The 23,994-nt window shown below is 39.7% G+C and overlaps 1 protein-coding gene across 1 annotated transcript in view; it reads right to left on the reverse strand.

Annotated features, from left to right (window-relative positions):
• Positions 1–8,087: 8,087 nt before the first annotated feature.
• Positions 8,088–23,994, reverse strand: part of mosmoa (modulator of smoothened a) — a 32,929-nt gene continuing 17,022 nt past the window's right edge. Inside the window, exons 2-3 of the mRNA XM_036589853.1 lie at positions 20,691–20,903; positions 8,088–10,360 (exon numbers count right to left, since the gene is read on the reverse strand). Coding sequence (XP_036445746.1) covers positions 10,176–10,360; positions 20,691–20,903 — 398 coding nt within the window. The 3' untranslated portion in view covers positions 8,088–10,175. The remainder of the gene's footprint in view (positions 10,361–20,690; positions 20,904–23,994) is intronic.

A 23,994-nucleotide genomic window follows, 5' to 3' on the forward strand; every position in this document is an offset into this window, starting at 1 on the left:
CAGCACTAACCCCTACATGAAACACAGGGAGGGGGTGACGTGGGAGGACACAAAAATAGGAGTAGACACTTCTAACCACTAGTTAACTGCAAAGCCCATCTTCCTCGGACACAATTACTCTAATAAACACAACTACACTTATAATAGCATCAACATCAGCAACAATAAGAGTCCCCCCCCACTATTGATAATTGTTGTTGTTAGGTCTGGGCTGAACTGGTCAGCCTGCTCTAATAAGGGCAGAATACAGTCCAATTACAGATAATATCTGTATCTTAATGATACAGATATGAAAAGAGTAACAGTTACAACTACAACAGTTATCCAACCTAGCACAATTATAAGTTGTAAATGCTAGAAATCACCAGCGTATTAAAATTATATTAGTTGGTATTGCTCCTGTGTGCAAAGCAAAAGATCCAAGTTTTCATTCTTTTTTATTATGAGCTCCAATATTTTGTGCAATGGTCATCTAGCAAGCCAGTGACCTCTGCTGCAGTTTGTCTGCTCCTGCAGTGTTTGAATGATGCTTAGCAAACATCTCAGTTTATATATCAGTATGTTCTACACTTACAAAGTGCCTAATATGACTAAAGATAAGCAGGGAAATGCAAGGACTAAATGTTTAATATGCGAAAGGGGTCGAGGGTCCATGTGCGAGAGAGGCTGAATCCATGCACAAGAGACGATGAAGGTCTGTCCATGATAGCGAGCTTTGGCCAAAATTTTAATAGGAAAGTCTGTTCACTCAGTGGCCATCTTTGCAAAGTTATTTCCAGCCCTACAAAACCAAGAATCATATTACAGAAGCTTTCTATCTTGTTGTCTTAAAATCTGATAGGTCAAGGTAAGATTTTTCACAAATTCATATTACAGAAGCAAATCTTATCTTGATTTGGGAATTTTATCATATCTTATAGCATCTTATCTCATCTCCAGATAGGTAAAAAGTATTACAGAAACATCATAACTAGCCCACATTTCCTAAATACTGTCCTAACTTTAAGACAACCCCAGAGGTGTCTTAAGTTCAGTTTTAACCATCTGTTTCTATTGTTTTATGCAGAATCAGACAGCATAGTTCACTATAATTGACATTTACCTACATCAAAAACGCTGCTTTGGCTTATGAGTTTTTTTTTTCCTAACAGTACTTTGAGAAACTGCAGACACCGTCCCCTCTTATTACCTTCATCTGTTAATGTTGATAAAAACTCGTCAGATAAAATATTACAGCAATGTCGGTGCATAATGAGGAGACAGAGCTGAACGTGTTGCTGTTCATTAGTAGGAATAACATTAGCGTGGTCGGCTAGCGTGTGGGAAACGGAAACTGAAACTGGAGAGTGGCGACACTCTGATAACCAGTATGAAGTGCTGTCACAATATTCTTACCTTAAATTTTTGGCGCTTTAGGTTAGTTTGTTTGACCTTTTTTTACATCAGTAACGGTAGCTAGCTGACAGGCTAACTGGCTTTATTACTTTATTTACGTGTTTACCTTTCAGCTGTGCGCATGTGGTCGGTTGCTAGGTAACAGACATGGCCGACTACCTGATCGAGTAAGTTAAGATTTCCTAATTGGAGTTAGGAGAAGATTATGAACTTAAGAACTGTTGTTCTGTAATAGCTTCTGTCCTAAACTGAAGTTTTAATATAAGAAATATAAGATTTCAGAGTTCTCTTTTGAATGGAGAGAGACTGAGATACTCAAACCTGAAGGCCAAACTACTATTTTAAAAACATTTGAAATCACTCATAAAAACGGACATTTTCATAAATGGTTTGTAGCGTTTCGCTCAATAACGCACAAAACAACAGAAGGGCGGGACAGACAAGTTGAGCATTACGAGCTTTCCCATTCATATTTCTACCAGTGACTGGTCTCCTCATTTACCACGTCTCTGGTTCGGCCCACCCTCAAATTTGTCTGATTTCTTTTCGTTGATCATGTTTAGTTTACTGACCAAGTTGTTTAACCTAGCTATTTACCTTCTGATTTTCCTCCAGTCCTCATTTGTTGTGTAGTTAGTGAAGGTTTTCTCTACTTGCTGACGCACAGCGTGACTGCGTTCAGTTCACGCATGGCACGCCGTCGTTGGCTCCATATTGCTATGGAAACCGGTCCCACCCACATTGATCTACAACACCCACTGACCGGCAGTGACTGACTAGCTAGCCTGATCGCGTTCTCTCGCATCCAAGTAAACTGAGCAGTGAAAACTAAGCAGTAGTAGGATCATTTATCAACGTTCAACGATTCATCAGTGGGTCGTTTTGTAAAAATGCCTGAGAAATGTGGCGAGTGGGGCAGGAGAGCGTGAGACCCGCTGCCAATTGCTTATGGTTTCTGACAGTATGACATACTGTTACCTGAAAAATAATGTTACCTAAACTAAACAACTGTTAGCTACAAATAGGCAAAGTAGCTCCAAAAGGCTTCAAAGTGGCAACAATACTTGTTTATAGCTGTGCAACACACTTTCATCCAGTATATTAGATAACAGTATGTCATACAGTGTCTAAAACTGCAAAAGCCTATTAAATTATTATTATGATGAACAGCTCATCATGGCTTGATTCAAGCGTGCTATGATTTAGATATTCATTTAGCTCACATTGCTAACCTGGCAGCTATACGCTTCCATATCTACTTTAGCCTTGTAGCTCCAGTACAAATCTAAAAAAGCAAAGATTGTCTCAACTACATTTAAGGATAAGAGGCAAGGATAAAATTGTTCTTCAAACCAGTGCAGTTCCTGTTGTGCTCACTACAGGAACTGCACTAGTGCTGCTACAAAGCAGCCTTTCCTCTTGTCAACCCCCTGAGCTACACAATCAAGGACTGAAAAAAAGACATTTTTAAAGAATTGGATGAAAATAGGCAATCACTGCAAGACGTGGGAAGAAAGGTTTGTGCCGTTGTTTTTCAGCTCTCTACCCTAGAGCACCAATTCAGCTAATTTTAGCAGCCTCAATGAGAAACTGATTGATCCAATCAGAGACTTGAAGATGGGTCTGAATGAAGTGGATATGAACATGTAAAAGTGACGTGCGAGAAAGCAGTGCACCATGTCTTGAGCGGACACACACTTCACTAGCCTTTAGCTGGAGGGTCTATTCATGGCTTGTGACTCTTCCACAGTGAGGCCCAGCAAAACACAAAACCCCTGAATTCTGTTCTCTAATGGAGCTCAGGCACAATTGATCATGAATAAAATACAAATGCAATACAAACCTGATTTCGTGACATACTGTGCCCTTGTGAGAAGGTGCCGCCTTCTGGAAAAAAAAAAGACGTTTTGACATTTCGCTGTTCAATAAAAATAAAAAACAATAAAAATTCCACCACCATGTTTCACTGGGGATGCAAACTAGAATATTCTACCTTCATTGTCTTTAGCATTTCAGCACTTATGGCTGTCATGATTTTTTTGATAGATCAATTAAAATTAACCTTCCATGACAATAATGGATGTTTTAAAGGGCCCATATCATGGAAAACTGGACTTTCCTTATTAAAGAATTTGTACTACGTAAACATTATAAAAGTTTAAAAAACGTACGGTCCATATATATAGAAATTAAGCAACAAAAACAGCCTGTTTTGAACTTTTGTGATGTAATAAAAACCACCGTTTACATATATCCACCTATACAGCCTACAGTATTGGACAAAGATGAATCAAGAAGCATTTAAAAAGACATCTTAAAATATGTATGTTAAAACACTATATGGCCAAAATGCATATCAAATATATCATCAAGATCCACCCATTCACGTTTGCATTATAAGGGGTTTTTCAGTCCTGGCTTTTTGAATGAGGCACAATACAGGGCGGCCAATCAAAACAGAGCTCATTTACACATATCTTAAAGGTACAGTAACAAAACAGCCTGATTAATTCTAAAGGAAACAGAGATGTAGGAAAGTGGTCATGCAAATTTTTTTACTACATAAATTAACACATAAATTAAGGCTATTTGTATTGTTTGTACTGTAATTACTTAATTAATCATCAAAATAATCAGTACGTTATCTGATTACTAATAGAATAGTGACAGCCCAAATTTTGTATGGTGCTTGTGTACAAAGGAAGGACATTAAAAGAGACTTGAACAAGCTGATCTCCAGCCATCTGCAGGCCTCAAAATAACCATGATTGTGAGATCCTTTGAAATGCAGCAAAATCAGAAACCAAAACACTCCAGAATTTATTGGAGGTTTATTTTTTCCGTGTTTTTTTTGGCATTGACCCCCCTGTAGAGAGAGGCAGATCGGTGTCTATTCCCACATCCAATACAGAACAGTGGAGCGGTTCAATCTGTCCCTCTATGGTCCCTGGAGGCTCCCGGGCGACTAATAGAAGCACAAACTGTTCTCAGACTCACCCACTCAGCCAACAAGTCCCCTACAGTAAAACAGCCCTATCACCATCAGACATCAAGCATCAGGGAATTTAATGAGGGATGAAAATAAGCTGCCTACAAGATTAGCACCCAGCACTACGCGGATGTACGTCATGAATTACGTAAAAAGTATGAGTTCTAAACATATTCATCTAAATCCTCTTTCAGGTAGCATTATACTGAGCTTGGTGCCATCAAATAGAATATAGCTCAGTTACAACAAGGAGCCATTGAACAGAATCAATTCACAGTAATGAGTGATGATTTAAAAGCCAAGTTGTCAAACATTACTGCTTATTCTTAACTGCACACTCTGAAGGTCCCTAACTTGTTCTAGACTTGGATGTGTGATGATAGAAAAAACTTCATTGGTATAGAACTTTAACATTATGTAAGTGTTATATTACATTATGTAACTTTAAAAGGCTCATATCCTACATTTTTCTTGCCTACTATTCTTGCCTGAGGTGCGTTTATTACACTAGTGTGGGTTTATAATTCACTCATATATGACCATTTTCTAACCTCTCTTTATCCTTTAGAATTAAACAGATTGTTTGTTACTGTCCCTTTAAGAGCGATATATGTGATCGCTGTTCTGATTGGCTGCCCTGTATTGTATCACATTCAAAACAGCAATCCAGGCAGATCCACTCCTAATAACTTCAGCATGAATGGGTGGGGCTAAACTGCTGTAGGCTGAAGAGGTGGATATATGTAAATACCTTGATTTTTGTGACATCACAAAAACACTAACAAAATAATTGGCTGTTTTTGCAGCTTAGTTTCCATACATGGACTGAATGGTACACTTTGAAACTTTAACAGTGTGTACATACTATATCAAACTTTCGAAGAAAGTGAGGAAAATGTGGTTTTTCACAATATTGGCCTTTTAAAAAGGTTCTTCACACTCACAGATCTCATTAACTGACCCATCCATTGGAAAGTTCTATGGTGTAGTTCCAGAAAAAGCAGCATCTGGACTCCTGAAAGGACCCTACACAGGCAAGATATATAAGTCAAAGAGAAAAATAACAGACAATTTGACATTGCACATTTTAGCACATCTTGCTATGATGATCCACCGTTAATTTGGTAGCCTTTCTTCAGATGTTCCATAAAGTTTGCCAGTGAGAACTCTGGATGGGGCTTCTACCATTGCAAAACATCTAATAGCCAGAACCAGAACAGTGCATCAGTATTTGTGATATGAAAGGAAGCATGAAACAAAAACCTTTCATGGTTTATGGAAACCATGAAAGGCCATGCGTTACTGTGATTTTACTCTGGTTAAGGAGTGTTGTTAGGCATGATGCAAAGCTTAGTTTTCCTAAAGAATGATGATCAAATTGAATTGTTATTAGATCAGAGATTAAACCTACACCAGTCAGATTTGTGTTGGATTTGTTCTCTGTATGGTGCCTGCATACAATGGAAGGTTATTAACACAAATTTGAACAAGCTGATCGCTAGGCTTCTACAGGCCCATCTTCTCTCACAGCCCTGTGATTACCACAAACAGAGAAAGCCCATTTAAAGAGAGAGCACTCAGACATCCAGTACTTAACCTACGATCACCATCATCTAACAGCACATAGCATTCAGAGAGAACTGCAGCACAATGGTGTTCAGCAGCTCTGCAGTCGGTGTAATGGACACTGGCGCATCATATCTGTCAGAGGCTGGCACTGGAGAAAGAAATGAAGGAGATGGAGAAGGAATCTCTGGTTGGAATCTAAAAAAATGTCCAGTTAAGGCCAGGGCACAACAGTAATCAGACTGCTGAAGAATGATGGGTTAGAGTGTGCTGGGCTTAAATCTATCATTTTGATAAGCTTAAAAAGATCTTGGCAGCAGAGTATGATCCTTCACATTGCTTTCTCAGAAACACAAGACGTCCTGGGAAAGCAGCTTGGTTTGAGATTCTTCACTGACAGTACTGTGCAAAATTCAAAGAGCACTAGTCATTTATATAATTTCCCCTAAAAACGGCAATTACGTCATACGTTTCAGCATCAGGGAAAAAAGCAGAAAACATTTTAATGCAGAATTACACAAAAGCTAACATGACTAAATAAAATTTCAGTATTTTTCAGTATGTAGTGTGTCCACCCTTTGCCTTTATTTCCATTCTTATTTCCATTCTTTTGCATGCTTTCAGACTTTCAAAGAATTCTGCTGGGACATTTTTCCACCCCTCCAGTTCAGTCTTAAATGTTGGTTGCATTTTCTACCTCTCACGATCCAAATACTCTCAAACACATCCAATGTAGTTAACAAGTAATGGATGATTATGTCGGCCAAGTTAGCATTAACTGCATCCCTAAATCATTACACACTTAAGTAATGTCAAATAGATTTGTCTGGAGTTAAAAAAAAATTACTAAAACATAGAGACAATGGGACTGATACATAAGCAAGACATGGCACACCATCAAAATTGCCAGATAAACAGTACTTAAAAGCTTTCATCTTTGAGATGAAAATTAGACTGAATTAGACTTCTTAGACTGAACTTTGGAGGTGTACAGATTTCTTTTAAAAAAAGACTTTTTTTAAGCAATTTTGACCGGAATTGAAATACATGACGGGTGGTCGCTGACTTTTGAATAGTACCATACCAATATCCTTACAGCAACATAGCATACTTTCACTGTCATAACAAAACCTCATATATTCTAAAAGTCCTTAATTTTAAAGCAACAAGATTTCATTCCATTTCTATTGGCTCAGTCGTTATGCAATATTCACACAATGTAGTGAGCAGGTTTCAAATAGTCTTTTTTATAATTAAAAGGAGATTATGTAACTGAAAAGCAAGGAATATAAAATGGTTAATCACTGAAAGGAACACCTGTAATAGCGCTAATCGCAACTGAAGCCTGTTTCTTAACCTGCTTCTGCTGAGGAGGGGACACACTCTTCCCAAGGGCACTCTAGGTGGATTAAAGCCCTGTGCATTTGACCTATTGACTACAAATTCTAACTTGTCTGTTGAGATGATAGCACTCTAATCCAGATGCAGCTGCAATATGAAATAGCAAACAGACCATGAAGAAATTAGATTTCAGAATATCAGTCTGTTGTAGCCACAAAGAGGGGACCAACTCCGTATTAATGTTTTGAAACAGAATGTATAACAAGCTCATACAGGTGTGGGGGTCAGGTGTCCACATACTTATGGACATACAGTGTATACCATGACTACTAACAGTAATGGGAACATAACAGTGTTATGTTACTGGACATAATCTGTCATGACAACATATGACATCTGCTATGATATGTTTCAGGCATGATTAGGTCTGTGTCATATAGCAGGGTTCAAGTAAAGTGTTACCCATTTATTTGAGTGGGCTATCGTGGAAATCAGTACTTCAAGAACACTGACAAAGAGAGCATAATAAGACCTGTTTAACTGAATTTAGTTAATTTACTTATGTGAAACGCTAAATAAAAACTGTTTTCAGTTCTGACTTTTTGTGGCACTTTGTTTTAAGTGGTTCTTTTTGTGTTTCAACTGAAAGCTCAGAAAAACAAACTTTGATGCATACTGTGTGTCATGAAAATGTTGTAATGACGTGTAATTTTTTTGCCATGTCACGCACCCCTACCTAGCATATACGCCAGAGAACAAGTGTCGGTTTAAGTAAAGCCCACATAACAGCAACCAGTAAGGCTTTTTAATGCCTTTTATTGTATACAGTGAAATATCGAAACAAAGTGAAGCAGAACAAAAACAGTTGTTTTGCCAGTAATATGAATCTGTTAACAGTAACTGTGCACAAGGAATGCTAAAACATCCTTCGATAGATAATACTGTTATTCATACATTTATTTTTCCCTTTTGTAACCATAAATAATAACTATACCCTTTAATGTAAAGTCACTTTTATTTCTTTGAATTGAATTTTATGACTTTTTTCCTAAATCCAAAGCAGGAGAGTTAGATGTATGTGATGTCGTCCATTCCTGCCTACCTCTTTTCCATTATACATTATACCAGACCCTGCAGCTTATTCTCAAATACTGAGGTCCTATAATAAACAGATCATTTATTTTGCCAACTCTACAGGCCCAAGAAAGGAAGCTATGATCTCCTGTACTTGGGTTTAAAACGAATGCAGATTGGCTTTTTCACCAACCGTGAAAACAATACGAACACTTCCAGGAAAAGGACACTCTTACAAAAGAGCTTGTGAAATTAAATAAAAAGTAATGTAAAGGCAATTTTTAAATGACTTTCCTTAGATAAAGGTTTGGGGTGGTGGGGTGGGTCAAAAATGAAGCAATAAGAGCAATATATTTTATGAAGAGCGAAACTTCTCTAGGGAAATGTTAACCTTCATTTGATTAATCCAAAAATCAATCATCAAAAACCAAACAAATTCTGTTTCAATTCACCATCAATATACATGACACACGGTTTTAAAATAGGGATTACTTCAAAAACTGAAGCCAAACAAACAGAACTGATGTCACTCATACACATTCGTTTTTTCCTGTTATTCAGTGTCAGATAAATAAATTGCAATGATCACAGCATTTTCAGCAAAATGTCTCTGACCAAGGCAAGAGATAACTTACAGGGAACACACTGTCGTTGTTAGCAAAGAAAAAAGTTGAGGTAAGGAGTTCTGTTTTTTTTTTTGTACATCTGCGGTGCTTCACCTACTAATGGCTATACCTCACAGTGCTCCCTATAACAGAGTCCTGCCCTTAGTATTCATACAACTAAAATGATTTATGGCACATTAGCAAATGAAAAGCAAACAAATTCAGAGTCAGAAGTACAAATCAAGACAAGAAAAAGGTGACTGGGTTAAAGGACAAAGCACATCTCTTTCTCTCTCTCAAAGACTGAACTTATAGGGCCCAGTATTCACATGAGGGCAGGTAGGAGTTTCATTTTGGTCACCAGATCCAGAGGTGTGTCCATATCTGTATATGTGTATGCATGTGTGTATTTATGTGTTTATGTATGTATGTAACAGGTTTCCCAGGCAACGAGGTTTAGCACGGTGAGGCACGGCCTCATAGGGTCCTGACCGGCAGTCCTAGTGCTTCTGTCTTTTGTCACGTGTTTCTATCAAAATTTGTGTTTTCACTTTGTTCTATCACATATTCAACTACGGTTCCCTTTACTCTTTCAGATCTCAGGCTGGGGCGCCTCCAGTGAGTGCAGTACAGAGACTGAAGGGGGCGCTGTGGCTCCTCTTTCGTCCTGAGCGTCTCCTGTCCCTGTTGGATGGAACTCTAAGCTTCAGGGCCCCCTCATGCCTCAGCCTGGCCTTTTCACAGCCAGTCATTCCACTCCAGGGGGTGACATATCCGTATAAAACTACAAAGCTGGAGTGAATGAGTGGGAACTGAGCGAAACTCCTCGGAACGGAAAAATAAGCATGAAATCATAATGCGCTCAAATGCCTTCGCAGGTGACGAAGTAGAAGACCCGCCGAACTGCATGACGTCGCAAATGCCTCACCACCGGCATCCACCGGCGCTCCCTGTCCGGACGTGTCCTCAGATCCTCCGAAGTGCAACAAAAAGACAGGTCGAAATAAGCTCAGGTTGGTTCTGGGCAGAGTAGGCTAAGAGGCGCTAGCTTTGCAGTGAGTGCATTGTCATTGTGTGAGTTTGTCGGTTATTCGGTTGCGTTACCACCCCAATTCCGAAGCCCCTTCTCAGTGAGCGCTGCTAGTTTTCGTTCCTCTTTGCAAACAAAAAAACAATCCTCGGCTGATCCTGGAGGAGACATGTCCTCAGCCGGGCAAGCAAACTTTTCCTGCGAACAGCAGCCCCACTATCGTGAAAAAGATGGATAGCACGAAAAGCACGTAAGAGGAGCCCACCACTGTGTTGTTGGGCAGCTTATAGGGCTGCCCACCCACTTCGTTAATGTAGAATCCAATAGGGAAGATGAGAGCCGCCATACAGAACAAGATCACTGCGGAGAAAGAGAGAGAAAAGAAACAAAAGGTTAGAATCTCAGCACTGAAAACATCTCAAGTATTCAGACAGTCAATCATTCGATGTTGGCCCGACTCTAAGAACGAGCAGAGCTCCTAGAGAGAATGTGGGTTTTAAATCATCCAGCAGACGACAGTGCTGACACCAAGCAAACTCCTGGAATGTCCGATCTGGACCTTGAATGCTCCAACCTCTGACCTCTTGCATTTTAGACCCTTAGAGACAGTCGCTCAGGATAAGCTAATCTACACCGGGCGTGAAAGCTTTTAGAAAGGACTGAGGATCAGCAGCTGCACAAAGGAGCTTGAGTGGAGACTCAATTTAATCTCGACGCCCATTAGCGAGATAATAACGTCTTTCAGGAAGCCACTAAGCTACAATTAAACATGTCGGCCTTGACGGGAGAACGGCAGAGAGAGAGAGAGTGAGAGAGAGAGAACGGAGAAAGAGAGACAGAAATTTACCTAAAATAACCAAACAGTAATGAAAACAGTGCCTTCGGAAAGAGGGTGTTTCATAAGGCACTTCAGCTGCTTCAGTCTCTTCAGACAGCGCGAGTGGGAGGAGGAGAGGTCTGAAGGACTGAAGGTCATGCTTTCACCAGAGTGTAAAAGAGCCACTTCCTGCAGCACAGAATGCCTGCTGCAGTGCTGACCCAACTGCACAGGTAGCATAATCTCAGCTGTGCTGCTGAAGAGCACTTTCAAAACAGACACACTTAATGCATTTACAATCAGACCCACAAAACAGTGCAGTCAATTCATTACTTTCATAGAAAATTAAAAAGGGACACAAGGAACATTTCAAAATGAATAAAAGCATAAAAAGATGTATGACCTGTCATGACAGATCATTATGTCTAGGTGACTATTCTCATACTATGTGGGACACCAGGGCTGCAAATTAGGCCTGGCAATAGGGCAATGTTATCAGATATCGTTGATGATGGAGAAGTAACCCGATGGCAATGTGTAAAAAGCAGTAATCGCCATTTTGGTGAAAGACCTGAGAGAGAATTAGGGATGACTAATTACCATTACACAGCTTGAAAACACGTTGGGAAACTAGAGTTGACGTTTAAGAAGTGTGCGGGCTCGCGCACCAGTAGTCAGAGAGAGAGAGAGAGAGAGAGAGAGAGAGAGAGAGAGAGAGAGAGAGAGAGAGAGAGAGAGAGAGAGAAAGAGAGAGAGAGAGAGAGAGAGAGAGAGAGAGAGAGAAAGAGAGAGAGGAGAGAGAGAGAGAGAGAAAGCCTCAAAGTGACTCGCTGCAGTTAAAAAAAGAAGCTAAAATGACTGGATGTTAGCATAGAGCAGCAAAGTTAACTCTAACCTGAAGAGAAAAGTCCTCTGATCCTTGTCTACAGCCAGTGTGCAGTATTCCTTGTACAGATTAAGTGTCCTGGTGTTTAGTGTATTTATGAAAAGCCGTTGTAATGATTTTAAAGGGGAAAGCATGCAGACATGGCTTTGGAAATCACTTACAGTCTGAGGTTTCCCCAGCAGGGAGCGCTATTAGCACACAACTTGCCACAGTTCTGTGGCAGAAGAAGAAGCTCATGAACACACGTGATTGGTGTAACATTTATCATGATGACAGACGAAGCAGTTCTCAAAAGATGTTGGGCTTCTCAGTATCATGTTACTTAATATGTTAGTTTTACTGAAGATTGTCATTAAAATGGTTAAGGCAGGGGAGCGAAGCAGTATTACTGATAATTGGATTTTTTTCAAACTAGACAGTATCATGCTAATTATTTTTAGATATCACCCAGGCCGTGTGCAAATAGTGATTATTTCTAGAAACAAATAATGTATTACCTATATTTTGAATAATTATCAAAATCTGAAGAACTGACTTCTGTTGTTTCCTTTTACTTTGCCTCCATCACACCTTCTGGGAACACAACTGTTCAGAGATGAGCATTTTTTAGGCTTATGAGATTGTGTCTAATCGCACCCCCTAGCCATCACTGATTGACAATAGTAAGAAGGGCAACACATAGCAGCGGGCAAGCAGGAGCTGCTTTCCACGCACACAAAAAATAAATAGCAAGAAAAAAAGAACAAGGAAAAGGAAAAATGTGCTAAAAATACTGCCTGAGAGGCTGATACTAACCTACTGACTGAAGAGCCTCCAGTTGAGATGCATGGCACTTCTCTTCAATAACCCACTTCAGCAAGGCATTAAATTTGACAAAGTCAGAGAGGAGACTGCTAGAACAGGGAAAATCAACATCCTGTTCAGAAACTTGCTAAGCTCACTTTGTACTAACTTTGTCTGATATGATTTGGTAAAAAAAAAAAAAATCGGTTTATACATCACTTCTAGTTAAAATAATAAAATGGGCAAAGCTGTCTTAAGTTACCCTACAGGTTACTGTTACTTTAGCCTAGTACTGTTATTAGACTGGGCCATATGAAATTTTCTTTTAGTTTTTTGTGACTCCAGAGAACCATGTTAGACAGTAAAGCCAACGGCCATGTTTCACAAGGAAAGATATTCCGTATGTGGAAGGCTGCAGCACAGCTTTATCTTTTCAGCCGTGTGCCGTAAAGGAATGGGTGTGATTAGGCTGCCAACATCTGGGACTGAGCCAATCAGGCCCATCTCAGGAAGTGACCCATTTTCCTTAGCCCTCCAACCACCGCTTAGCAACCATTACTAGCCGCTTTGCAGTGTGTACATTTATATTTTGGTCAAGAGCTGGGCCTGTGTGGCTTTTAAAAGACACCATGCCATGACAGAGGGCACAATGTCGTTTTCTACCCATCTCCAAAGCCAAAAATAAACTTTTAAGAATGTCAGTTTGGATTCATCTGTGTGGTAAATCTGCTATATTTTGTAGTGTCATCCAGTCCTGCCTTCCACCCAATGACTGCTGTGAAAGGCTCCAGCAGCCCCCGCGACCCAGAAGGATAAGTCGCTTAGATAATGTGTGTATGTGAGAGAGAGAGAGAGAGAGAGAGACACACACACACACACATCCGGGCATCTTTGGCGTACTGTAGAAATTCATGTTCACTACACTGCATATTACTTACTACTGCTATCTCGAACACTGTCACAGGCTACGTAAAAAAAGAAAAACAGACGAGACGTACATGCTTTCCTTTTGTGCATCTTAAAGCCATGGACGGTGCTTTTTCTGACATTTAAATCAACCAACAAGAAATCCATTGTAACAGATGCAATCTATTAGCGATTCCCAGCACTCCACAGCAAAATCTACAGCCTTATCCTCTTTTAACACTCAATTCAATTAATTAAGACCTGACTAATTAGCTAATGAGGTGAATCAGATGTGTAATGAGGCAGATTGCTGCAGTACTGTAGCCCATTAGGACAGCGGTCTGACGTGTCATGAAGTTTTATAAATGATGTGTGGTCTCCATAACTGACATCAACATCAACAACAACATCAACAACATCAACATCAACATCAACAACATCAACATCAACAACATCAACAACATCAACATCAACATCAACAACAACAACAACAACAACAACAACAACAACAACAACAACAACAACAACCAGCTCTGTTAACTAATCACTGCAGCCCTACAGGACAACTTGGGCACAACTGAGCATATATCAATGTAATAAATGTAAACTGATCTCTGCACTGGGTTAATCTGGGCTTCATCAACCTCAAACCAACTGAAGTTTAAGCTATTTTTTCTACCAAGATAAGAAGGCTACATCCTTCTTACCTTCAGGTTGGTTCTGGGAAGCACTGCCAAGCCAAGAGGGAGAGCAGACGACAGCTAATATTTATGTCTGTCTCTGCTGACATGCCAGATGTTTGCCTGATGCAGGCCAGGACGGCGGCGGAAGCCATGACACCTACAGGGCCAGCCGTGAATGTGGCCTGTTCAGGGCAGGGTTAGGGCCAGGCGTGGCAGGCTTGTACAGTGGGGGTCTGTGCTGCACACACAAAGCGCCTCTTTCAGGTGAAGGTGGCCCGTGGCCAGCAGCTGCCATGGCTCTGCTACCTGTGGAAGCCCTCCCTGGAGACTGCGGCACTACTTGAGTCTCAAATTAACATTTCTAAAGGCCCCCGACACGCCGACCTTCCGGTCGTCTGCTTCACATCTTATTAGTGTTCCTTGTCCATGATGTCATCAGTATAGAAAAATGCACTGACTGTACTCCTCGAGTGGAAGAAAATGCTAAAGAATAATATAGTACAGCAGGACATAAGGCTCCATAGAACATAGCTGGGTATGGTTTTTGTGCCAAAGTTTGTACAGTCCAGATAAATTTGCTGACCCAGAAAACAGCTGGGTAGAGCTGGACTTTGTGTGAACTTCATAATTAATTTTCCTCTTGGTTTGCTTGTTCTGTTGACGGAACATGTTTATGAACTCCCAGTCCTGAAGCCCAATGCTCACACCACTCTCTCTTCTGTACATTTTTAAGCCCACTCTGTCTACCTCCCTGAGAAAACAAGCAGAGAGCAAAACGTTCCTTTAAGGAAAGTGTTTTAACTGCGCTGGACACAGCATTTACATTTATTTTTGTGCTGTCCTGGGGTGAGCTTTATGAGACTCACTGGCTTTGTCCCGGCAAGCACAGCATTCAATCTCACATGACTGTAGGGGTCCTACCACACTCCCTGGTATTCTCTCATCATTGCAAGGAACATAGCTCAGTCCTTGAAGTGAAATAACACTCATTTTCACCTTCTACTTATGCATCGCTACACAATAGGGGCAGTAACTTTCCCTTCATGATATTAGTGACCAAACCGATCAGCGTTTTCAGTAATATCACGGTATTATCAAAATATACTTCAAGAATTTCTGGCTACATAACAAGATGACATCTCCTCATTACATGTCTGGCACACCTCCAAGCTGCTCAACAAAGAAACAATGGGCTCATCAAGCGAAGATGACATTTACTTAAGACAAAACAGGGATATCCGTGTGTAATCGTTAACCAAACTACGCATAATAAACACTCATTAAGCACAACAGAAAAGTTACTAAAACTGTACACGGCCTAAGTTTTCTGAGAGGCTTATTTTTTGTGAGGCATTTCTGGTGCTCTCCAAGGCTCCTCCTTCTTCACGTATGTTCCTCCTTTTCCTCACAGTACTACAATAACCACAAGTTCTTCTTCCTGAGCAAATTTCACCAGAAAGACACTTACTGTACAGCATTAGCAGCTTACTCTGTGAAGTGAAGCATGTAGTTCACATTCTTCAGTACTAAATAAATAGAGAGAACATGAACTTGACATATACATTTTGGCAAATTTTGACCAATAATGACCATTAGTAGTCAGTGATTAATTGTTAACCAACAAAACCAAGACTACAGACAGGACCCACAGAAACATCAAACAGCACTGCACTGTATAAAAACTAGGCTTTACTGAATGGAAAAACCACAGCCCAATATAACAGGTGAGATGGTAATGTAGCCTACTTACTTTCATTTACTACATATTATTAGCCCACATTAGACACATTTGGCCTCACAAGATAGGTTTAATTAAACAATCAATATAAAATTTGTAGCTTGCAGCTTTTAAACCTTTTAGTCATAAGACTACACAGGCTAACCATTAGCTAAAAAACACATTTGTGGTCTACATAAAAAAAATAAAAAATAAAAAAATAAAAAGCCTTACAAACTGTATTCAGGATGGTTTAATCTATGCTATATCATCAATGGCCGCACTGCTACAGGACTAAATTAAGTGGACTCGAGGAGGCAACTCCATTGGCTCCACCAGCAGGAGTTGGGAGTCGGAGTCGGGAGTTGGAGTCGACTCCAGAAAACCTGGAGTTGTGCATCACTGATTAGGGCTACCAGAACAAGCTGCACTCATGTTCAGAAAAAGCCCTCAAGTTGAATAAAAATATTTTTTGGATTTATTTAATTTATTGGAAATTAAATTAACTTTCTAACCTAAATGCGTTGGTAGAACATGTATGTATCTGTCCAGTTTATCAATTAACTTAACATAGTATTGTTGCAACAGGTTCAGGATTTCAGAAGTGGTGTAGTCTGTTTAAACTAGGGTTGCACAACATGTTGGATAATTGTTTACCGCAATACAATACTGATATTGTAGAGGGCTGTAACATGCAATCCTCTGACCAATCACTGAAGTTCTTTGTGTATTTCAACAAGTATAGAGCTTTTCCATTAAGTAGAGATTCTTTAAACTTTAAAAACATTCTTTACACTCACATATCTCACTGACAAATATTGTTCTTTAAAGAACTACCCATTTAAAAGCAGTACTTTTATGAAATCACTCCACAGGATCTTTTGGCACCTGTATCTTTAAGAGGATCATGCAACAGGGTTTAAACTATTGACCATTTCCCATTAGCTTTGTTATGGCATTTGAAGCCCCTTGAATGAGCTGCATGTTCGTGTTATCTGCTGAAACAGTTTTCTCTTAATGTTAACAGGCTCTGAATCAGCATGTTTTAGCATTTGTGTATAATACCGATGTTTTGACGAGGTGCTAAACAGGTTGCATTGTCAATACACCAGTGGACAGTGGAATAGAAAATGGACCAATAGCCTAGTCCTTAAGGCACAGAACGGTCCTCAAATTTTGGCACAAGCCACCTGATAATAGCTATTTGCAGCTATTATTTCTTATTGGCACTGCTTGGGCAGCCTGCTACATGTCATCTGGCACCACGGGATGTCATCTGATTACATGACCACAAATAACTCTTGACATTTACACCCACAGAAAACAATTAATTTCAGCTGATGTTCTTTGTACTAACCAAGTGTGATGCCATATTTAAATAGAGTTCCCCTTTAAAGCCTACCTCACATGGTCATGTTGATGGTCCTTGCCTGTGGGGGGTGCTCTACTTATAGAGCTGTTAGACTTTGAAACAGGCCAGGCACCTCCCCCACATAATGACCGGCGAGGAAAAGACAAGTGAGTCATTGAGGATCGGAGATAGTGAACTGAACCTGGACAATTGGGAACATTTTTTTCCTGTTGCCAAGGCAACCATGCCACTATGTATGTATCTCTCAACATGCGCTGATGGCATAAAGAGGGGAAAAAAGAAACAGAAAATGTGGATCTCTCTTTGTGAAATTCAGCTGTATTGGTTAAAAGCACTTCGATGAAATGATTTGTTAAAACGTGGAGCTTTATCTTAGTAACTTGGTGTCAACTGTTAACAAAGTCCTGCCATTCTGTCCATCTCATTCTCTTTATTTCCCATAAACTGCTATAAAGACTGCTCAGCAAGATGTTATTGTATCCCGAGGGATGAACACAACTCAAAAGGTTTTTTATAGGGAAGACAAAGTGGCCCTAAAACAGCTTGAGAAGAGCAAGTAAAGACAATAGCTTCCAGTGACGGAGCACACCAGATGCCATCCACATGGGCCTCAGATGCACAAACTCACACCTTAACACATTACAGAATAGCAAAATCAACACACAGTAGACAAAAAAACACTTTTTCCAAAAATGTAGGTATATGTTCAACCTGATCAATCTAATTGGCTTAGACACGACGTTGGGCACAGTCGCATTGCTAGAGCCAGTGAAAATCCTATTTTGGCAAGCAGTCCCATCCTGGGGAGAGTGGGCTAGAGCCCAGCTGCTTGGGGAGGGAGAGGCTGGTGTTGAGAAGAGTGTTATTCCAAGGAAATGATGCCATGTTACAGAGAAGGGGGGGAGGGGGCCCCTGCTGAGAAACAGCCACTGCCTGAGATGGAGGAACAATCAAACTGCAGAGTGGCAGACATCTCATTTTGGAAATGCAAAGATTATTTCAACAGTATCCAAATCTCAATCAAATGTCCAGGCTTGGTGGGAATTTGAACACTAAATAAGCAATTAGCACAATGGTTCTGTTCACATTAGAGTTGCACAAATGAGTTTTTTTGCCTAAATGTAAGACACATCTGCTGTTCTGAGCCACTTCTTTTGTTATCCTAGATATACCTGAAATAAGGCAATACATGCAATTTATGTTTTATTTTACCTATAGGCCGGCACATATCATCCAGTATTAGAAACATATTAGCAGTAGGTAACTTGATAAACTGTGCATATATACCTTTCAGGGCAGGTGTGTGTTCACATTAGCAACAGATACAGTAAGGGTTACTAATAGTGATCCACCAAACTGATACACTGGGTTGATTTTGGCACCAAAACTGACTTTAATAAACAGACTGAGTATTGGTCAGATGTGACCAATCCTCTTTGTTTCTTGCACAGTCACTACAAAATGAGCGTAAAATGAAATGAGCGTCATTCTACAATACTACATACATCAAATTAGGCCTGTTACAATTATTACAAAAATCACAATTATTTGAGATGACCACAATTATTCACATTACATTTGACAATAATAATATGCTGCAATCAACAATGTGAATCTAATGTGTTTAGCAAGCATACTAGCAGACAGTTTTTTGCTTATGTTTTCACATTCAAGACAAAAATGCAAGATTTGCTTGACTATACATGATTCCGTGTAACTGAAACATTTGTGTGAGTGTGCGAGTGCATGCACCAGTGTGGTGTCCCACTTCGACAGTACTACCAGCTACCTAGTGAACATAGCTAGGAAACAAGATGGATAACAAGCCAATTTGGCCACTTGGGGCTTGTACTTTAATACATGCATAAAATGAACTATTTCAGGGGAAAAAAAAATACTGATAACCAATAACAATAATAATAATAATGTTCTATATTTATATAGCACTTTTCATGCTGGTGGAAGCTCAAAGTGCTTTACAGGCAGGTGATAAAGCTTTACAGTAATAGAAGAAATTATGGGTAATAATTTAAAATCATAAGAAAATGACGGATCAAAATGAAAAGATAAATACTATGAGAAGTAGAGTTAAAAAGATACATTTTTGAATGTTTCTTAAAAGTGAGCACTGAGCTTGACTGTCTAATAAAAGGTGGAATTGAGTTGCACAGTTTAGAAGCATAACAACCGAAAGAGTCTCTTTGCATTTTCTGTACTTTACGGAAGGTATCTGCCAAAGGCCAGTATCTGCAGATCTAAGATCATAAGATCATGGAGCATTAACAGACAGACATTCTGTGAGGTATGCAGGTGCTTTAAGGTCATTTAGAGCCTTAAAAATGAATAGCAGAACTTTAAAATCTATCCTGAAAGACCAAGGTAGCCAATGCAGTTCTTTTAAAACGGGAGTGTTATGGGCTCTCTTTTTGGTTTTTGTTAGGATCCGTGCTAAAAAAACAGATAGTTGGTACGAACTACTAACAGTATTGAAAGGGCACTCATCAGGGGCACGGCATGCCTTTTCAGTTTATGAAAGTGAGAAAACCTAGATACAGACTAACAGCTGCATAATGCCTACACTAACCAAATAAAAAAATTGCTCAGATGCTTATTACAGTAAGCATCTGAGCAATCATACATTAAAATTGTCACTACTTTGTAAAAAGCAACAATGGGGGAATATGAATGGTAATGTGTTTACTTCATTTTGGTGTTTCAACCAAAAATACATTTAATGCAATAACAATAGTAGTTAGACGTGTCAGACATATTCTGACTGGCCCTTGAAATGCGCTGCATGATTCCATGGAAATGGCCTGGTTAGCCTAAGCAGAGTGGCAGAATCTATGGAAGTAGCTGCAGATGTCTGTACTGTTAATGAGCAAAAATAGAAATGAAAATGACCAGAAATTATGTATAACTTCTTTATTAAACATTAAACGAAATTTAAGATTTTACAAATAATTTAACGCTTTCTGGAGGCTTGTCTGCATAGTTGGCCTATAGAAGCTCCAATGTAGGCACACATATTATGAACATGTTCAAAGCGAGTCTGCTCCATGCACAGAAACCTCATTCACGAAACAAAAACTGTGCTTTCATCGGCGAGTAAGCAAGTTTATATCCTGATTCCCGATAATTAGAAAAATGCTGAGCATCAGCTCTGGCTATTAGTTGGGCTGATAATATGAACATGATTGAATATAAAATCCTTATCAAGCGTGGCTCATTTAAAAATCCTTAATTACTAATATTTCTTAAAATAGATACATCATGTTTTAGAATAAACTCATATACAGATTTGAAACTGAAGACAAAAAAAAAATAAAATCTATATATTGGATCGGTACTTGGTATACAATACCATACATACTCGGGATACAATATCCCTAGTTATCGGATTTGGTGTTGGGGGCGGGGGGAATCAGATCCCTAGTTATTAATGCACACAAATGTGAACATCACGCAAGAATAAGCCTTGTAATGTGGAAGCAGTCTAATAGCTGTAAAAAGCCTGTTCACTTACTTCCTGTGAAGGCAATCCACCGTGCATACTTTGTGGCTTCTCGGCGCCAGTGTGACGCCACCAACAGGCCGCAGGTGACTGTGAGGGAGATGATGCCCATGATGATGAAGAAGAGCGTGGTGACCCACTCGGGAGGCAACCGAGGGGGGATGCAGGTTCTGTCTCGCCCGTGAATGGTCTGACACTGCCTTACCAAACCCACAGTCAATGCACCTGAAACAGACCCAGCAAAGATTAGATGAATTGTACAAAGCTCTTTAAATGATTACATGTACACAATCAAACACTCCCAGCAATGTTCTAACATCTAGTATAGCTTTCCAAGAAGAGTAGAGACTGTTAAGGCGAACAAACTCCCTATTAATATCCGTAATTTCAGGAGAAATGCTGGATGAACTTTTGGATGTATATGTGTAAATACATGAGGACCACAGATCTATGATTGTAAATGTAACATAGGATCCAGTCCAGAATATGAATGCTAGTAGTGGGTGATGTATCGGTGGAAATTCTTCTTAAACTATAAGTTTTTGTCACACATTTTATACCAGTATGCCACAAATAAGCACAGACAATGTATTGTAAAGTCAGGGATGTTTTAGAAGTCCCTCATCTCCCACTGTGTAGTCAGTTGCAGTCTGAGGTAACATTAATCCAGTTTCCTACCGAGGGAGCAAACACTAAAGAAACATATGGAAGGAACATCCAGTCTCTTGGGGTTAGCCTTTAGCCTAGCGCAGACACCAGCCCTCATAACTGCGCTTCATTTTCCTTTCGCACCGCCAGTGCCGACGCCTCTGTCGGTCAGCTGCATCGGACCATACCGTAGTATGCAGCTTCTCAATTCTTCTCATCCGATAGCGTGAATTTCTCAAATTTCAGCAGTGTCTGAGAGTTATATAAGCATCTAAAACTGTTTTATTAAAAAAAAAAAAACAAATACACTATACTGTGATATATACTGAAATTGTCAGAAACTTTATTTATACCACATTATAGATTCCTGGCCATACTGCCCACGACTTACTGATGCAACAGTTCATACCATCTTCTCATTTCTGAGTTATTACCAGGTTGAACTTTGAAATTCATGTTCCTCTATCTTCACACAACTATGTAGTCACATCACAAACTGACAATCCACAATCTGTCACTTTGCGTACTGCAAACTGCATCGCAGGTTTCCGTCATATTATCTGTGTGGCTAAGACTTCCAGATGTAGAGCATCATCTGCTAAAGCCTAGCGTCCATTTATCCCAGTCACAGAGCCTGAGGGTGAAAGGCTGGAAGAGTAAAGACCCAGAAAACACATGGCACAGAGAAGCACTTGATCATAAGTATACTTTCAAGTAAGAGTAGACCCGAGGCAAAGAGAACAAACGAGATAAAAAAATAAATAAATAAATAAAAAAGAGATGGAGCTTGTGACTTGATCATTCACAAGGCCCCAGGAGACAAAAGACCTCAAAGTGTTGCTGCTGACATGCACACCCATACAAACACACTAGCAGAAAAGATTTCAAATAAGACGAGCTTAGAATCTGTCATTTGCTCATGAAGAGCTTGTCTTCACAACCTGCAGGTCAATAAAATGTCACAGAAGACAGTACGGAGAACAGACATAGAGCCATGAAAACAATGGCCATTCATTACATCTTAACTCCTGTATAGAGAGCAAGTGGTGTGATGAAAACCCAGTGTTTCAGACTGTTTTCACTTCTGGCCCAACGTTATTCTCATGGCTACTGAGAAAACTAAAAAATTACGCAGTGACTGGTGGCCATCAAAGTTTACCAGGACAATCTGAACAGTAGTGTTATGTGCCATTTGCTAAAAACAAACCAGTCTCAGTCTCAGATGCTTCCCTACACACAGAGCATCTGAAAATAAGTACTCTCTTACAGAGAACACACTTCTATGTCAACCCCCCCAAAAAAAAGAACAATTCAATCAGATGACAAATGACGACTGGAGGGAGGTGGTGAAGAATTACAAAGCTCAAAGTGGAGTGGAACAATGAATTCATGTGGCTGGAGTGTGACTTTGAGAAGGGTGTGACGTTCTCTTGAGAATTTCATCAGTTTCCTCAACAGGCAGATATCACAACTTCATTCTTTACCGGCAGAAACTCATTTAGTAAACACAACATTCAAAAGCATGGCCGGAGGTGGGGCAGCAGGATTGAATAATGAAAAAAGTCTTCCATCTGTCTACCTGTATTGTGGATCATTCTCTGGTTTGACTGGTAGGATAGGGAAAATGAAATGAACATGAGATGTTTAAATATGTTTGTTATTTGTTGCAAGTAATTTCAATTGTTAATACTATGCATACACAATATACATGTCTGCAAACATGTGCTCTGACAGTCAGGGATTACTCCATGTAGTATTTTTCCAAAAGGCTGCATTGGAGAAGGTGTTGCATTCTGATCTGTTCTGCATGTTGTGCTTTCAGGAGAAACCCAGCACAGACTGAAGTTAATTCTAATGACCTGGTTTAGTCTGCACTAGTAGAAATGTATTTGTTTGTAGCCAGCTGGTATTAGCACTCATCCATTAGTATTTTGCTTAGGTCTTTGCAGTGTTGCCTTGTGTTGCAGCACTGTGTTAATGAGCTGTATTTGATCTATGGCACGCATTAGTGAGCATTTTGTTTTTGCTGTTAATTTTACAGCCACTTACTCTCTCACACATGCGCAGGCTATGAGACTGTTTACTCCTTGCATCGACATGCGTTTTAGGTGATCGGATCACAGTCGGACAAAAAGCCAGGTGTAAACTAAAGCTGGGCGTTATGACAAAGTAAAATCATGATACATCAAGATGTTTTAACAATACACAATGTCAATTTGTATTTCTTTGACATTTGATCAGCTGTAACTGATGAAGTAGTGCCACATTTAACAATACTATCAAAAACTAGGAAAAAAATGATTATGAACAGGATGATTTCACATACTGTACTAAATCCAAATAAACAGGACTAATTTAAGTTCTTTTTTAATCAAACATGCAGTTGGTCAGTGTGGCTGGAATAGTCATATTTTCCAGCCCTCATGTAAACAGACAGGACCCTTTGCAACTGGATTATGATCAGATTGCAAACTACATTCAGAGGTGGTCAGAGTCAGGTCTCTGCCACATTCAACCCAAGTGTAAGTGTACTGCGTTTTCTCTATCCGCGTGCAACTAACCACAAATTCATCTGCAGAGCGAGGAAAGAGGATAAACAATGAAACACAAGATAAAGAATATGTGAGGCTGAAGTTATTTGAACGCATCAATGAACGCACCCGCGCCA

This window comes from Colossoma macropomum, unplaced genomic scaffold (genome assembly GCF_904425465.1).
Source record: "Colossoma macropomum unplaced genomic scaffold, Colossoma_macropomum, whole genome shotgun sequence".
NCBI lineage: Eukaryota > Metazoa > Chordata > Actinopteri > Characiformes > Serrasalmidae > Colossoma > Colossoma macropomum.